Source organism: Somniosus microcephalus, chromosome 16, assembly GCF_052327205.1.
Source record: "Somniosus microcephalus isolate GS21.2 chromosome 16, FLI_Smic_1.0, whole genome shotgun sequence".
Taxonomy (NCBI): Eukaryota; Metazoa; Chordata; class Chondrichthyes; order Squaliformes; family Somniosidae; genus Somniosus; species Somniosus microcephalus.
In genome coordinates this window covers 32,178,899-32,197,511 of record NC_141002.1, presented here as the reverse complement: position 1 = coordinate 32,197,511, position 18,613 = coordinate 32,178,899, and the positions used below count along the sequence as shown (strand labels likewise).

The 18,613-nt window shown below is 44.5% G+C and overlaps 1 protein-coding gene across 2 annotated transcripts in view; it reads right to left on the bottom strand.

Moving 5' to 3' along the window:
• Positions 1 to 451: 451 nt before the first annotated feature.
• Positions 452 to 18,613, bottom strand: part of LOC147106051 (actin nucleation-promoting factor WASL-like) — an 86,970-nt gene continuing 68,808 nt past the window's right edge. For both annotated transcript variants that reach the window (XM_086008763.1, XM_086008764.1), the window contains 3 exons: positions 14,269 to 14,816; positions 13,572 to 13,680; positions 452 to 4,005 (listed from right to left, as the gene is read on the bottom strand). In XM_086008763.1, the coding sequence (XP_085864889.1) occupies positions 3,944 to 4,005; positions 13,572 to 13,680; positions 14,269 to 14,816 (719 nt within the window). In that variant the 3' untranslated portion in view covers positions 452 to 3,943. The remainder of the gene's footprint in view (positions 4,006 to 13,571; positions 13,681 to 14,268; positions 14,817 to 18,613) is intronic.

The following is an 18,613-nucleotide window of genomic DNA, read 5'->3' as shown; positions in this document are numbered from 1 at the left end:
CAAGGCAAACTTAGGATTGATACCAGAAAGAAGTTCTTCACACAAAAGAATGATCAATACCTGGAATAGTCTACTAGGTAGAGAGCTTAAGCCAAAACCTCTGCAATCATTAAATAACCAGTTGGATGCTGCAACAAGGGGAATGACTGCATGAATAAATGGAGATGGGTCGAACGGCCTCCCTCACCGTTAATTATCTTGTGAGGACAGCAGCCATTAAAACCATGTTAATTTACCTTCTGCAGAATACGGTGTCAGATCATTGTTTTGCAGACAGAAGCCCCCTTCACATATTGGCCCAAGATACGACCATTGCACAAATGGAATGGCCTCTTAACTTTCTAGAAGTTTGCCCTACTGTGAATTAACAAAGATATAAACACCACTACCCAGTTTGTCAACAGATTTGCATTAAGTCTTATCTAATAAGGTAAAAACTTGTCTGGACCTGCCTGTGTTCATGCTTGATGAATGGTCACACTTAAGGTCACAGAACCATATTTTTGTAGGAGTCAACCCCTTCTGCAGAGGAAAAATTGGGAGACCATTGGAAAATATTTGAACCATAAAATTCAAAAATCAGGAGCACTTTGAAATCTAGCTTTAGTGTTTCAACTAAACTGGATTAAACCTGCATGTAAATGTGGTATGATAGCAAGGTATCTTATTTCTACAAAATAAATTGTTGTTTTACTACCTCCCCTCCCACAGGGTAGGCTGTGGTATGTTATACAAATGTCATTCAAAAGGCATGCAAAATGTCATGACATGCAAATGAAAAGGACCTTGTGTGTGTGTTTCTGATATAAAAGTAAAACTTGTGCAAAATGTACCAAATTCAGCATGTTATTTTTAAATAATGTAGTTTGTACTATTACCCATGTTTAAAAAGGCAAGTAACTGAAGATTTTTTTTTACTTGAGGGAAGTGAATGGGAGAGGGAAGTGAATAGGGGAAGAGATGGCCAAGTATGAACACTTTCGACTGAAACCCAAGTGTCAGGGGTCATTAAAAAGGGAAAAATTAAGGATAGTCACAATTTTGAGCAGTGAAGAAAGCCTAGCCATTATTCTACTTCTCATGTGAGATGTAATGACATCAGTAACATTTTAATAATTATCATGCTAAGACATTAGCATTTTTTCATTACTTTTCAGTCCATGTTTAAGTGTTAGTTAATAGTATTGTTGAAGCATTTTCAAACTTCAAAAGGGATAAGCTAGTGGTACCAGCGCCCATACAACATGCGCTTCTCCCACAATATGAACAAAAACATTTTGCCTCATTTCTTCTATACAATGCTTGAAATAAGCAATGTATGATAAAAGTCTGGTCACAGGCAAACATGATTAAACATTGGACAATGGTAACCTGCAAATTATCATTGCAACAGTTGATAATTCAGGCAGAAATACTGGGCTCTGTATCACCCATGAAAAGACAGAGTGCCTATTAAAAATAGACATGTGTGGCGGTCCTACTGGTTGTCCTTTACATTGAAATATATACACATAATTCCCTTTAACTTAACTTACTTATGTATGTATAACTTACCTAACTGTATGTATTTAATTTACTTATTTGTATAACTTACCAGTTAGGGCTGTTGCCTCTTTAACTTACCTGTTGGGCCGTTGCCCCTTTAAGAGGCGACCTAATGCGCTCACGTCACGCATCACGTGACGCATGCGCGCTGGCCGCCGGCCCGATTCGGGTTTCCAAGACGGCCGCCGGCATAGCCCGGCCTATCGCGACTTCGGCCGCATCGGCCAGCAGGCGGGAGCGAAGTGATTCTCCGCTCCCGCGGCAAGTACCGGCACAGCCCGGCCTAATAACCTCGGCCTCAAAGGCCAGCCTCCGTACCGGGGAGATGTACCGACAACGGCGCAGGTCACGTGACCGCCTAAGCGCACGTGAACGTGCTGACGTCACGACACGGTCAGGTGACGCCCAAAGCGCGGGAATATAGAGCGGAGCGTGATGAGGTCATCATCGCTCACCACGGGACTGGGACCTCAGTCCTTGTGGAGTCCCCGCTGGGACAAGACCTACAACATGGTGCTCCTGCAGTCAGCCATCTTACCTGCTGTAATTATCCTGTTCTGGTAAATAAACAACTTATTTATAGTTCGTCGAAGTTGAACTCTTTCATTTAGTGGCGATTTACACGAACCGCTACACATGGACATCAGGACAATGAATCACCAACCAAATTATTTTCTCTTTGGGTGGAATCACTGGATATTTTCAGTAGATAGAGAATTTTAATTGTGTTTTAACAGTTATAAAGCCTGGATACCATCTGAAAATCAAAAGCAATATAGCATTGCAACTTAAGGTTTTATCAATGTCTCATAATTTCAGTCATCCTTTAAGGAAATGAGGCACAAACAAAATGTGGAAAACACAGTCTTTAGTTTCAGAGTGTTCTCCTTATGGAAGACAGTGAGGATATTACAGATGGCAGAATGAAGATACATCAGTATGGAGATTATTCTGGTTTCCAGAATTAAGACAAGATAGCCACAATACTTTGGGCATGTATAATGAACGGCCAGAGATCCTAAATGAACACTTGAGTCAGCAGTCCCAGAAATCAGGAGGGAATAAATCCATTGCGTGCACTATCCGAGAAACAGTGGAGGGGACATAACGGAGACTGCACAGGAGAAAGGTGATTGGTGGTGGGAAATAATGAGGCTCAATGGAGAGCAGATGGATGAACAATAACGACAATAGCATCAGTGATCAATAATGCACCTTCACCCTCATAAATCTTAAAAGCCATGAAAGATAGATTTTGGTGATTTTTAAACATTTATTTAGGTATAGTTTTCAGTTAAAAGTTCCATTCCGTAATTGCAAATCCGTATTGAGAGTTTGCTCTTTGATTCTGATGCAAGGTCATCAAACGGACTATAATGTAAAGATACTGATGTCAACATTCATTATTACGAGTTCACTCCAAACATTCCCAAAATTGCAGTTTAACAAGCATTAAGCACAGCCCTTTATGAATACATTAAACGCAAATTCCTAATCACAACCTTCACCTCTATAAAAACTGAACATTAGACTATTTTCCATTAACCCTTATACTGCTAAATATACATTCTGTATGATTAGAAGAAATGCTATTACTTAGCACTTTAAGGGTTAAAAATCTTTGTCCCCCAATTGTGTTGAGTTTTCACAAGAGGACCTGAATTCCTATTTGTAACACGTGACCCAATTTCCAACAGACATGGAAGCAGCAAAGAGTATAAATATTTAACAATGTAACAGACATTTTTATAAGTAAGGGGATTTCAACTGAAAATAGTTGTGATAGACAGTATTGCTGCATACAGTATAAGACACTCATCACAGATAAGTTGCTGTGCATCTTTGTATTGAATCACTCAAGACAGGGTAGACAGTATTGCTGAACAGTAAGACACAAATGAGTTGCCTGTAAGCTGTGCATTCTTGTAGTGAATTACTTCAAAAGGGTGCAAATTTTTACCAGCTTCAGCAACAATGAAGCCCTGAAGAAACCAAATAGAAGAGCTGTATTTTAAAAAGTCATAGTGCTATGCGAAGTTTTAGGAGTTGCTTCTTCTTAGGTACAGAAAATGCAGGGTTTGAAAAAATAGTGTTACTACTCTGGCTTTTAACAAGCATAATTAAAGTTCCTGTCAACTTTGCTCCAACACACTTATTTTGTTGCTGGAATGAACACATTATTATGTAGCTCCTTTTATGTCCCAACACCAACTGTGCATAGGGAGTAGCTTTACCCATAATGCTTTGTCAAATGAATTATTAAATGAGGTATTGCACAGATTATGAAAAAGAGCAAAAGGCAACAAAAATATACAGCAAAATCTGCAGAACATTTACAGGACAATTTTACAGGATTCAGAAAAACAGGAAGGTTTATGGTCTTGCTTGCTGAGAAAAACTAATCTTCCCATTCATCATCATCGTCAAAGTCTTCTTCCTCATCTTCATCCTCATCTTCATCTGAAAACATTGTTGTATTGTAATTACTTTATAGACATCAACAAACATTGGACGACCATTCTTAAGCACGAATACTTAATATTTCATTTTAGGACCTTGGCTCAACTAACTTGCATCTTTAACAGAGGCAAAACTCCCCACGGTGCTTCACAGAGCGAGAAGAGCGGTCACTACGCCAAAGGAGGAAGGACTGGGAGGGCTGCCCAAAAACCTGCTCAGAGATGGGTTTTAAGGAGAGGGAATCAGAAAGCACGGAGGGACTTCCAGTGCATGGGATCTAAAAAGCTGGAAGCACGGCTGCCAATGGTGAGAGGGGAGGAGTCAGAAGATGTTGGGAGTCTGGAGAAAGGAGAGGTGGGGGGGGGGGGGGGGGGGGTCGGGGGAATTTAAGAAATATAGGGTGTGGTGAAGCCATGGAGGGATTTAGCATGAGGCCGGGAATTTAAAATTTGAAGCATTGGGGGGACTGGAAGCCAATACAGGTCAGTGAGGACAGGAATAAAGTTAAAGCTAAAGTACATGAAGGGTGGAGATCAGGAGGCCAGACAAGAGATCACTTGAGTAACTGAGATTAGAGATGACCAAGGCACGAATGACTGTTTCAGTGGCAGTTGGGCTGAGGTAGGCGACGTTAGAGGTGAAAGTACTTTGTGATGCAGAGGATATGGGATCAGAAACTCCGCTTGGGGTTGGACATTTCACAAAGATAGAGAACAGCTGGTTCAGCTCCAAGGCAGCAGCTGGGGAGGGATATGGAGTCAGCGGTGAGGGTATACAGTTTGTGTTGGGGACCAACTTTGGTCGTCTTAAATTTTAGCTGAAGGAAATTACAATTCATGTAAAACTATGTCTGACAAGCAGCCTGATAAGATTGGCAGAGGAGAGGTCAAGATAGCTGGATGTAGATGTGTATGTGGAAGCTGCCCCCATGTCTGCGGATAAAGTCGCCAAAGGGCTGAGGATGAAAAGAAGGAAGGGGCCAAGGATGGACCTGCTGAGGTGACAACATGGTGAAGTGAAGAGAAGCCATTTGTAAAGATGCTTTGGATAGGATTGGAAACATCAAATCTTTATGAAGTGAGGACAGTCCCATCAGGCTGGGCAATGGAGGAGGGTGAAGTGGTTGACCAGTTCAAAGGCTGCAGAGGTTATGGAAGGATAGTGCACGAGAGAGGGAGGGAGAGACAGAGGGGAGAGAGAGAGGGAGGGAGAGACAGGGAGAGAGGGAGGGAGAGAGAGAGGGGAGAGAGAGGGGGAGGGAGAGAGAGAGGGGAGAGAGAGAGGGAGGGAGAGACAGAGGGGAGAGAGGGGGAGGGAGGGAGAGACAGAGGGGAGAGGGGGAGGGAGAGACAGAGGGGGGAGAGAGAGGGAGGGAGAGAGAGGGAGGGAGAGAGAGGGAGAGACAGAGGGGAGGAGAGGGGGAGGGAGAGACAGGGGAGAGAGAGACAGAGGGGAGAGAGAGACAGAGGGGAGAGAGAGACAGAGGGGAGAGAGGGGGAGGGAGAGACAGGGGAGAGAGGGAGGGAGAGACGGAGGGAGAGACAGAGGGGAGGAGACGGGGAGGGAGAGACAGAGGGGAGAGTGGGGGAGGGAGAGACAGAGGGGAGAGTGGGGGAGGGAGAGACAGAGGGGAGAGTGGGGGAGGGAGAGACAGAGGGGAGAGTGGGGGAGGGAGAGACAGAGGGGAGAGAGGGAGAGACAGAGGGGAGAGAGGGAGAGACAGAGGGGAGAGGGAGGGAGAGACAGAGGGGAGAGAGAGAGGGAGGGAGAGACGGAGGGAGAGACAGAGGGGAGGAGAGGGGGAGGGAGAGACAGGGGAGAGAGGGGGAGGGAGAGACAGGGGAGAGAGGGGGAGGGAGAGACAGAGGGAGGGAGAGACAGAGGGGAGAGGGGGAGGGAGAGACAGAGGGGAGAGAGGGGGAGGGAGAGACAGAGGGGAGAGAGGGGGAGGGAGGGAGAGACAGAGGGGAGAGAGAGAGAGAGAGAGGGAGGGAGAGACAGAGGGGAGAGAGAGAGGGAGGGAGAGACAGAGGGGAGAGGGGGAGGGAGGGAGAGACAGAGGGGAGAGGGGGAGGGAGGGAGAGACAGAGGGGGGAGAGAGGGAGGGACAGACAGGAGGGGGGGAGAGAGAGAGAGAGAGAGAGAGACGCACACACACAGGCAGAGAGAGGGACAGAGGGGGAGAGAGGAAAGAGGAGAGAGTAAAGAGAGAAAGAAAGAGTAAAGAGATTGTGCATCACATTGCTCAAGTTTGCACCCTTTCAACTGAGGGAGTAAAGATGGTTGCCATATCAAAGTGAATGACTGGGATGGTTCTTTTGGGGGTGAGAGCAAGAGTGGTGTTGAGGAAGTAGTTGAGTAATCTAATAACTGCAGGGCTATTGTGGCAAATGGAGGGCCAGAGACATGGCAGTTGGGATTTAGAGTGCAGTTGTATGCAAAGCACAGGGGGGCCCAAATGACAAGAGAAGGGAGTTTTTAAATTTTCCCTCAGGTGAATGCCAAAGTAGAGTCGATAGAGGCAAGATAAATGCAGTGAAGAATACATAGATATGGTTTGAAATCAAGCCCACTGAAGTAGAGGGGCCATATGAGATGGCATGGTTGAGGGGATGGCCATGAAAATGGGTAGGACAGTTTATATGGAGGGAGAGGTTTAGGGAGGACAAGAGAGCAATGAACTCAGTGAAGAGAGGGAACAAGAGTTCAGATGGAGATTGTCATCACCAAGGATGGGGAATGTCTTTGAGTAGAGCCCGAGGGACAAGAAGGGAGGGTATCTCAGGATGGGGCAATAGACAACTAGGATTTTAAAAAGAGAGAAAGAAGAAGAAAGTGCCAAAGTAGAGGAAGATAGCAAGGTGTTACTTGGTGATAAGGGCCACACCGCCTCTGCAGTGTTTTGGCAAGGGTATATGGTGGTATATCTATGCAGAGAGGTTTCGGTAAGGAGCAAGGAGTCATCACCCGAGAGTCAAGTTTCAGTCAAAGCCAAAATAACAACAGAAAATGCTGGAAAAACTCAGCAGGTCAGGCAACATCCGTGGAGAGAAATTTGAGTTGACGTTTCGGGTCGAACCCTTCTTCAAAACTGGAAAGAAAAGAAAATAGATCGAAGGCAGGGCTGCGATCGGACAAAAGAAGTGAAAGAAACAAAAGCAGTAAAAGAGACAATAAAAGGTATTCGAAGCTAGACGAGATGGTAATAGGCTGAGATTAGGTGTGAAGTGTACTGGCAGGGCAAGAGATAGCTGCCAGGTGTGAGAGAGAAACAAAAAGGAGGGGGAGGGGGGGTGGAAAAGAGTGGAAAAATTACAAGTAAAAATGTAATAGGGGCCGAGGTTATGATCTGAAATTGTTAAACTTGATATTGAGTCCGGAAGGCTGCAGAGTGCCTAATTGGAAGATGAGGTGCTCCTCAGTTCACCTACTGAAATCTACTGCCTGATAGAGATCATTGGGGCAAAATGAAAATGGATAATGACTTTTCACTGAATCTAGGATGGTATTTTAGTCCAAGGACTTGCTATGAAATGCAGATACATGGGCAAAGTTATATGCTGCATATGCTCCAAAGAACAAAAACGCACAAGTCTCATCACCAAAAATAGCCTTTCTGGGTTTCAGTGTACAGAAGTGAGGGGTATTTTATGCAAAGATCATGCAAAATGCTTATACGATATTATTTTTTTTTTTTAAAGATGTTCACACAACCCAACATTTGCAGTAACATTATTCTGTGCTAGTGTACAGGTCGGATGGAGCATGATCACAGCCTGCTGCAGTAAAATATTGTTCTGGGATGGTTAGTGAAATATTAACCACACACCTATGAAACTTTAAGATACCCTCTATATAGCTAGTCTGTAGCAATAAAGCAATATTTTTCACTAGAGTAACAGCAAGCACTGCTTTAGCTAGAAACATAGAAGATAGGAGCAGGAGTAGGCCATTCGGCCCCTCGAGCCTGCTCCGCCATTCAATGCGATCATGGCTGATCATCCAAATTCAGTACCCGGTCCCTGCTTTCTCCCCATACCCCTTGATCCCTTTAGCCTTAAGAAATATATCCAACTCCTTCTTGAATATATTTAATGTATTGGCCTCTACTGCCTTCTGTGGTAGAGAATTCCACAGGTTCACCACTCTCTGGGTGAAGAAATTCCTCCTCATTTCTGTCCTAAATGGCCTACCCCTTATCCTTAGACTGTGACCCCTGGTTCTGGACTCCCCGGCCATCGGGAACATCCTTCCTGCATCTCGTCTGTCCAATCCTGTCGCAATTTTATAAGTTTCAATGAGATCCCCTCTCATTCTTCTAAACTCCAGCGAGTACAAGCCCAATCGACCCAATCTCTCCTTATACATCATTCCTGCCATCCCAGGTATCAGCCTGGTGAATCTTCGCTGAACTCCTTCCATGGCAAGAACATCCTTCCTCAGATAAGGCGACCAAAACTGCACACAATACTCAAGATGTGGTCTCACCAAGGCCCTGTATAACTGCAGCAAGATAGCCTTGTTCCTGTACTCAAACCTTCTCGCTACGAAGACCAACACACCATTTGCCTTCTTAACCGCCTGCTGCACCTGCATGCTTACCTTCGGCGACTGGTGCACAAGGACACCCAGGTCTCGTTGCACTTTCTCTTCTCCCAATCTATTGCCATTCAGATAATAATCTGCCTTCCTGTTTTTGCCACCAAAGTGGATAACCTCGCATTTATCCACGTTACATTGCATCTGCCATGCTTTTGCCCAATCACCCAACCTGTCCCAATCATCCTGGAGTTTCTCGGCATCCTCCTCACAGCACGCACGCCCACCCAGCTTTGTGTCATCTGCAAATTTGGAGATATTACATCTAGTTCCCTCGTCCAGATCATTAATATATATTGTGAATAGCTGGGGCCCAAGGACCGATCCCTGCGGTACCCCACGAGTCACTGCCTGCCACTCGGAAAAAGACCCGTTTATTCCAACTCTTTGCTTTCTGTCTGCCAACCAGTTCTCTATCCAAGTCAATACCTTGCCCCCAATCCCATGTGCCTTAACTTTACACGCTAATCTCTTATGCGGGACCTTATCGAACGCCTTCTGAAAGTCCAAATATACCACATCCACAGGTTCTCCCTTATCTATTTTACCAGTTACATCCTCAAAAAATTCCAGTAGATTAGTCAAGCACGATTTACCTTTTGTAAATCCATGTTGACTTTGTCCGATCCTGTCACTGTTTTCCAAGTGCTCTGCTATTACATCTTTTATAATGGACTCTAGCATTTTCCCCACTACCGATGTCAGGCTTACCGGTCTGTAATTCCCCGTTTTCTCTCTACCACCTTTTTTGAATAGTGGGGTAACATTAGCTACCCTCCAATCCATGGGTACTGTTCCAGATTCCATCGAATGCTGGAAGATGATCAGCAAAGCATCAACTATTTCTAGGACCACTTCCTTAAGTACCCTAGGATGTAGATTATCAGGCGCTGGGGATTTATCAGCCTTCAATCCCATCAATTTCCCTTACACCATTTCCCTACAAATGCTGATTTCTTTCAGTTCCTCCCTTTCATCAGACCCTATGTTCCCCAACATCTCTGGGAGGTTATTTGTGTCCTCCTTTGTGAAGACAGAACCAAAATATGTATTTAATTGGTCTGCCATTTCTTGGTTCCCCATTATAAATTCCCCTGATTCTGACTGCAAGGGACCTACGCTTGACTTCACCAATCTTTTTCTCTTCACATATCTATAAAAGCTTTTATAGTCAGCTTTTATGTTCCCTGAAAGCTTACTCTCATATTCTATTTTCCCTTTGTCCTCCTTTGTTGAATCCTAAACTGCTCCCAATCCTCAGGTTTACTGCTTTTTCTGGCCAATTTATATGTCCTCTCCTTGGATCTTATGCTATCCCTAATTTCCCTCGTTAGCCACGGTTGAGTCACCTTTTTTGTTTTATTTTTATGCCAAACTGGGATGAACAAATTCTGTAGTTCATCCATGTGGTCTTTGAATGTTTGCCATTGCCTATCCACCGTCAACCCTTTGAGTGACATTCCCCAATCAATCCTACCCAACTCACGCCGCAGACCATCGCAGTTTCCTTTATTTAAATTTAGGACCCTAGTCTCTGAGTCGACTACTTCATTCTCCATCTTAATGAAGAATTCGATCATATTATGATCGCTCCGACCCAAGGGGCCTCGTACAACAAGATTGCTAATTAATCCTTTCTCGTTACATAATACCCAGTCTAGGATGGCCTGATCTCTGGTTGGTTCCTCAACATACTGGTCCAGGAAACCATCCCGTAAACACTCCAGGAATTCCTCCTCCACAGTATTGTTACTAATTTGGTTAGCCCAATCTATATGTAGATTAAAGTCACCCATGATGACTGCTGTGCCCTTATTGCACGCTTCTCTAATTTCCCTTTTAATGCCATCCCCAACCTCTGCATTACTGTTTGGAGGTCTATATACCACTCCCACTAACGTTTTCTGCCCCTTGGTATTTCTCAGTTCTACCCATACAGATTCCACATCATCAGAGCTAATATCCTTCCTTACAATTGTGTTAATCCCTTCTTTAACCAGCAATGCTACCCCACCTCCCTTTCCTTTTTGCCTATCTTTCCTGAATATTGAATACCCCTGGATGTTGAGTTCCCAGCCTTGGCCACCCTGGAGCCATGTTTCCGTCATCCCAATCAAATCATATTCGTTTACCTCTTTGCGCAGCTAATTCATCCACCTTATTACGAATGCTCCTCGCATTAAGACACAAAGGCCTAGAAATTCGGTGGCGCCCCAACGCCTGGAGTACCACCCCGGAAGGAGCCGCAAGCACCAGCGAGAAATTCAGTTTCAGCGCCCCAAACGGAAGCGGGGCGCGGCTCGAGGCACCCTGCATCCCTCTTGGGGCGCTGCAACTGAAAATCGCAGCGCAACGTGCCGCAGCGCCACACGCTGTGGCACGGCGCGCTGCGGTACTGTAGGCCTTCCTCCCCGTCTTAAAGGGGAGGGGCCTGCTGCAGCGCGATCCGAGATCATGAGTGCCGGCAAAAGAGCCCGGCACCGAGGAGAAGTGCCGGCCTCTTGGGACACAGCTGACAGCCGGCACAACGCAGGGGGAGGGGGCTCAGAGGGCTGGGGACATAAGAACATAAGTAGGAGCAGCAGAAGGCCATATGGCCCCCTCGGGCCTACTCCGCCATTCAATAGGATCATGGCTGATCCGAACCTAGACTCACGTCCACTTCCCTGCCCGCTCTCCGTAACCCCTAATTCCCTTATCAGCTAGAAACTGTCTATCTCCGTTTTAAATTTATTTAACGCCGCAGCTTCCACAGCTCTCTGGGGTAGCAAATTCCATAGATTTACTACCCTCTGAGTGAAGAAGTTTCTCCTCATCTCAGTTTTGAAACAGCAGCCCCTTATTCTAAGATTACGCCCCCTAGTTCTAGTCTCACCCATCAGTGGAAACATCCTCTCCGCATCCACCTGATCAAGCCCCCTCACAATCTTAAATGTTTCGATAAGATCGCCTCTCATTCTTCTGAATTCCAATGAGTAGAGGCCCATCCTACTCAACCTTTCCTCATAAGTCAACCCCCTCATCTCCGGAATCAACCGAGTGAACCTTCTCTGAACTGCCTCGAGAGCAAGTATATATTTTCTTAAATATGGAAACCAAAACTGTACGCAATATTCTAGGTGTGGCCTCACCAGTACCCTGTATAACTGAAGCAAGACTTCCCTGCTTTTATACTCCTTCCCCCTTGCAATAAAAGCCAAGATTCCATTGGCCTTCCCGATCACCTGCTGTACCTGCATACTAACCTTCTGTGTTTCATGCACCAGGACCCCCAGATCCCTTTGTACTGTGGCACTTTGCAGTTTCTCTCCTTTTAGATAATAACTTGCTCTTTGATTTTTTCTGCCAAAGTGCATAACCTCACACTTTCCAACATTATATTCCATCTGCCAAATTTCTGCCCACTCACTTAGCCTGTCTATGTCCTTTTGCAGGTTTATGTTCTCCTCACTCACTGCTTTCCCTCCCATCTTTGTTGCGTCGGCAAACTTGGATATGCTGCACTTGGTCCCCTCCTCCAAATCGTTAATATAGATTGTAAAGAGTTGGGGTCCCAGCACCGAACCCTGCGGAACACCACTAGTTACTGATTGCCAGCCCAAGAATGAACATTTATCCCAACTCTCTGTTTTCTGTTAGATAGCCAATCTATGCCAGTATATTACCCCCAATCCTGTGATTTTTTATCTTGTGCAGTAATCTTTTGTGTGGCACCTTGTCAAATGCCTTTTGGAAGTCCAAATATACCACATCCACTGGTTCCCCTTTATCCACCCTGTTTGTTACGTCCTCAAAGAATTCGAGCAACTTTGTCAAACATGACTTCCCCTTCATAAAACCATGCTGGCTCTGTCCGATTAAATTATGCTTATCCAAATGTCCTGTTACTGCTTCCTTAATAATGGACTCCAACATTTTACCAACTACAGATGTTAGGCTAACTGGTCTACAGTTTCCAGCCTTTTGTCTACCTCCCTTTTTAAATAAGGGCATTACATTAGCAGTTTTCCAATCTGTTGGGACCTTTCCTGAATCCAGGGAGTTTTGGAAAATTACCACCAATGCATCCACAATCCCTACCGCTACTTCTCTCAAAACCCTAGGATGTAAGCCATCAGGTCCAGGGGATTTATCTGCCTTAAGTCCCAGTATCTTAAGCCCCCCCATCTCCTTAGTGATTTTAATCGTGTTTAGCTCCTCCCCCCCTATAGCCCCGTTTGTCCAGTGCGGCAGCGTGGAGAGGTGCTGGCAGGCGGCCAGCAAAAAAAATGGCCGCCCCGCATGTCTCCTTTAAATAGCGCCTCTACCGCCGTAGGTAGGCCCCCCTGAACCGGTCGCAATAGCGGGCGGCGCTACCAAATATCGCGATCGGGGCGGTAGCGGGGCGCTGCGCACACCGATGACGGTGCAGCGCTACAGGCTAACGCTGCCATTAGTGCCCCTCTAAATTTCGCGGGGGGGCGTGGCCAGCGGCGCTAAACCCACTAAGTGCCCTCTTTGGGCACTAACTGGTTGCGCAGCCCACCGAATTTCTAGGCCAAAGCCTTCAGGCTTGTTTTTTTTTTTTTAACGTTCTTACACCTATTAGAATTATTATTTACTGTGGCCATGTTTGATTTAAACTGCTGATTTCTCTGACTGCCACTTTTGTTTTTCTCCTTCCTATCTTTTGCTTTTATCCTCGTTTCCCTTTCCTCTGTCCCCTTGCTCAGGTTCCCAACCCCCTGCCATTTTAGTTTAAACCCTCCCCCAGAGCACTAGCAAAGACTCTCCCTAGGACATCGGTCCCGGCCCTGCCCTCCCCTTCCAAACTGTTCTGCAGCCGCACTGAGACATCCTTGACCCTTGCACCAGGGAGGCAACACACCATCCTGGACATTGCGTGCTTATTTTTGAAGTTGGTATTTAAAAGTTAGACATAATCTCTGAGATCTATTGAGGTGATCAGTGATTATTTAAAACCCCACCTGAAGAGTGAATGGCTTTACTCCTTTTCTGCATCACCTCCATCAATGCTCCGACAATCCCTGCTGTAGGAGTAGGTGTTGAAGGAGAAGAAGAATCCTGGTCATTTACCTATAAAGGAATGACACATCATTTGTTGAAGTGTAGAACAGGCAACGCAACAGCAATTTTGTTAAAACACAGTTCTGCAGGTTTTAATTTCTACAGTAATTGGTATGATCAGCAATGCAAGTCCTGACAGCAATCAAGCAAAAGTGGCTTTTTTTGAATTCAATGAATCTTTGACCTAGATATTAATATTCTCAAGTCAACAAGAGACAGAAAAAAACATTTGTGCTGAGAAGTTATGACGCAATTTATCAGTCTCATCGTGAGTTCACCACATTTCGTTTCATTTTACAGTATTATCAAAGCTCACCCAAGACAGCTTGCAGCAGATACACCCTAGGCCTTAAGATTCAATTCAACATAGTATGAGTAACTGGTACAAATACTTTGAAAGAAAGTGACAGACTAATATCAATGAACAAAACATATTTTATAGCAAAACAATTCAAGCTCTGTTTTATCCCCACATTTCAGCTGGATTTTTGCTGCATTTACATGGCCCTATATAATACAACCATAAAATCTTAAATCTTCTCAAATAATAATGCAGTCACAACTTCAACTAACTGATCATGCAAAACATTTACTTACAGTCTTAAGCTGTATACCCTGCCGAATTTGGCCTAACAGTGCATCCCTTCCCGAGCAAGACACTGGCCGACTGCTTTGTTCAACTTTCTTCAACTGAGTGCCTTCTCGGATTTGATCCAGAAGAGCTGATTTGTTCCCAGTAGGTGAAGGAAGAGCTTCATTTTCAGTGGGCATTGCAGGGAGTGGAGGAGGGCCAGGTGGAGGAGGCGGGGGTGGTGGTGGTGGCGGTGGCCCAGCAGCTCCTGGACCTCCATGAGCAGGATGTGGCGGAGGTGGTGGTGGTGGGGGACCTGATGGGACTGGTGGAGGTGGTGGTGGTGGATATAATCTGCTGGGCGGTGGTGGCGGTGGCGGAGGCGCTCCTACTCCTGGCCTTGAAGGTGGAGGAGGTGGGGGAGCTGCAGAAGGAGCTGCCGATGGGGCCCTTGAAGGGGGTGGAGGAGGTGGTGCGCCTCTCCCACGAACAGGTGGAGGAGGAGGGGGTCCTGAACTATGTGGAGGAGGGGGCGGTGGTGGTCCTCCTCTGGAAGGTGGAGGTGGAGGTGGAGCTGAATCAAAGCAAGAAAACAAACAATTAGCATACAGGAACTCAAGTGAATTACTATGAATACTCCAGTCATAAGGCCATTCCACAAAACAAAATCAACTTCATGTAGTTAATAAAATTTAAAACGGAGGTTCAATTACCACTTTTAACTTCTTTCAGGATTACAAAATGGATCATTCTAATAATTCAAATCACTAAGTTACAGTTGAGTTAACAAAGGAACATTTGTACCCAGGTATGACCATCTCTGACGGATAACACGTCATGGGATTTCTGGAGGTTATTAGCATTTGCAGAGCAAAATTAGATCTATTGAGCATAAAGCACATCATGTAGCTTTATTCAGAACTAATGCTTGTTTCATCTATTTATGAGTTATATAAAATGAATTCACAGCCCTGTCTAATAACTCCACAATGCATAAAAACATAACTCAGGGTACTTCAACAGAACTAAATTGAAAAATTAACATTTGTATTGTGTAATTATAGAACTTCAAATTGACTTGTGTGATATGTTATCAGATGCAAATTGTGTTGGGAGTATGGTAGAGCACACTGGCACTGTATCACAAGTGTGTTAGTAGAGGATGAGGAGATTGGGAAGAGAGAAAAGGAACACTGGAGAAGTCACAAGTAGTATACAGACATGCAAGCTTATATCTATATAGAGATTATATTCTCAAGAATTTTAAAACAGGACAGATGTGTTATAGACTAGTTTCAAAGCATTCTTTGCATCTGAGCAGCTTTTAGAAGACACTTAAAAATCAAGTTAACATCTAATGAAGTCCAATGACAGGTTTATGGCTTGATTGCAATATGAAGTGTCTCTAGATCACCCAACATTGTGAATCAAAAATCTGACCAGAGAACTCCCTTATCAAATCAAATGTAGGAACAGAGGAATAGAAGTAGACCATTTAGCCCCTTGTGCTGTTCCGCCATTCAATGAGATCATGGCTGATCTGTGATCTTGCCCCATATCCCTGAATACTTTTGGTTAACAAAAATCTATCCATCTCAGATGTAAAATGAACAATTGACCTAGCATCAATTGCAGTTTGCGGAAGAGTGCTCCAAACATCTACCACCTTTGTGTGTAGAAGTGTTTCCTAACTTCATTTCTGAAAGGCCTGGCTCTAATGTTTAAGGCTATACCCCCTCGTCCTAGACTCCCCAACCAACAGAAATAGTTTATCTAGCTACCCTATCAGTTCCCCTTAATAGCTTGAAAACTTCAATCAAACCACCCCTTAACCTTCTAAATTCCAGGAAATACAACCAGAGTTTGTGTAATCTCGCTTCTTAATTTAACCCTTGGAATCCTGGTATAATTCTGGTAAATCTACACTGTACTCCCTCCAAGGCCAATATATCCTTCCTACGGTGTGGTGCCCAGAACTACACTCAGTACTCCAGGTGTGGTCTAACTAAAGCTTTGTATAGTTGTAGCATAACTTCTACCCCCCTGTATTCTAGTCCTCCAGAGATAAAGGCCAGCATTCCATTAGTCTTTTTGATTACTTTCTGTACCCGTCACTGACATTTTAATGATCTATGCACATGGACCCCCCAAGTCTCTTTGGACCTCCGCTGTTTCTAGCTTTACCATTTAGAAAGTACTCTGTTCTATCCTTTTTAGGCCCAAAGTGGATGACCTCACATTTGCCTACATTGAAATCCATTTGCCACAGTTCTGCCTATTCGCTTAATCAATTCATGTCTTTGTAATTTTCTGCTTCCAACTACACTTCTTACAATGCTGCCTATCTATGTGTCATTGGCAAACTTGGATATGTGGCTTTCTATTCCATCATCTAAGTCGTTAATTAATACAGTGAATAGTTGAGGTTCCAACACAGATCCTTGTGGGACACCACTAGTCACATCCTACCAATTAGAATACCTGCCATTATCCCTTCTCGGTCTCCTGCCGCTCAGCCAATTTCCTAACCAGGTTAATAATGTGCCTTCAATTCCATGAGATTCGACTTCTCTTATGAGGGACTTTATCTAATGCCTTCTGGAAGTCCATATAAATAACATCCATAGAAATTCACCTGTCCACTACTTTAGTCACCTCCTCAAAAAATTCAATCAGGTTCCTCAGGCATGACCTACCCGTTACAAATTCATGCTGGCTCGCTGATCAGCTGAAAATTTTGAGAAAGAAGGAAAGAGGAGCGGCAGCAGCGCTGGAACGTTCTATCCCTGCTGTCAAGACAGATCTGCCAACATTTCCTGGTGTTGGGCAAATTTAAACAGTAATGTCTGATAAACATGCGAGAGGCTCGCCACGTCAGATACTGTTAATGGAGGAAACCCGACAAGAGAAGCGCAAGAAGTAGCTGTGGAACAAGTAAAATCACCTTTAACCGGGCCTCAAGTTTACTGGCTTAATGATACAAAGGAGAATAGATTCCATTAGCGTTGCTATATTCTGCATCACCAAGATAGGCAAGATCTTTCCACAAAATGAGCTTGGGCATTTAAAAAAAAAAAAGCACGTTTTGCACATCTACGCAGTGAAATGTACAACTTGTAGCCTAGAGAGAGGTGGGAGCAGAGGTTGCAGTAATGCCTGACCAAAATAAAGTAAACCACCTTGGGAGAGAAATCCTGAGCGAGTCCAATAAATGCTCTATCCTTATACCAAATAAAACAGGGCAGACCTACAACTAAAACCTGTAATTTTTTAACCACACAGGTTGGGATTAAATCATAAGGCTGTCTTGCAGGTAAGAATCTTCAAATTACACATTCAAAAAGAGGTCTGAACAGTGGCAAGTCAATTTGGATACAACATCCATGCAACCCGCATAAAACAAAACAAAGGTGCCAGTCTTCTAAATTAGATGCTTATGACTGTAATGGCGACCACATGCACTAGAATAATATTAGGCATTAGACCCAACTCACTAGATATTCCCAAATATAAAATAAACCTGGTGGGAGAACAGGCCTAGCCATGCACCATTCTGCAAACTTGTGCCACTTGAGATAATAAATCTGCACAGTGGAAACTTTTCTAGAATGGAGTAAGGTTTCAACCACCACCAAGAGAAGACCTAGAAGATGAAGAGTTCAAGCACTGGACGCAGAATCTGACCCCTGCAGGTCCCACCTGTGCGGTAGTGAAATATTGGCTCTGCTCTTTGGCAAGATCACCAAGAGCTGCAGCTGGTGAGGTGACAGGGAAAAGGGAACAAATGCATACAAAATCCTACTGAGAGTCACAACAGAGATGATCAGAAACCGATCAATCCCCAGTTTCATTTGCAGATAATTCTAAAAATCACCCGAGGATGGATCTTCTACTTGGATGACGGGACATTAGGGCAACTGAAAGCATTGCCCTCAAGTTGTTCACTACCATCACATGAAGAACTAAGCGCGATATCACTTACGCCTCACAGTTTTTGCCTACTGCAATATTTGAAGATCGGGCTTTACTTGGGATAATGGAACCCCCAAAAGGAAATGCACCTAACCCCTACGCCAGCTGGGAGTAAAAGTCACTGTAAACCCAGCACCAATTTCTCAAATACTGTTCTTGGACAGATCCTCATCTCCACAATATCTTCTTCCATTTCCTCTTCATACAGAAAAGTGGTTGCAATGGAATCAGCCAAATCAGTAGCATACTAAAGGACAGAATTCACTCATGCCAAAATTGTAACAGTTCTTGTGAATGTAGGTCTCCAACATATTGCAATACAGAATTCCGAAAAGATCTTCTGCAAAGGGGATTAGGTTTCTAGAAAAGTGGTGCAGTACATAACAAAATAAGAAATGG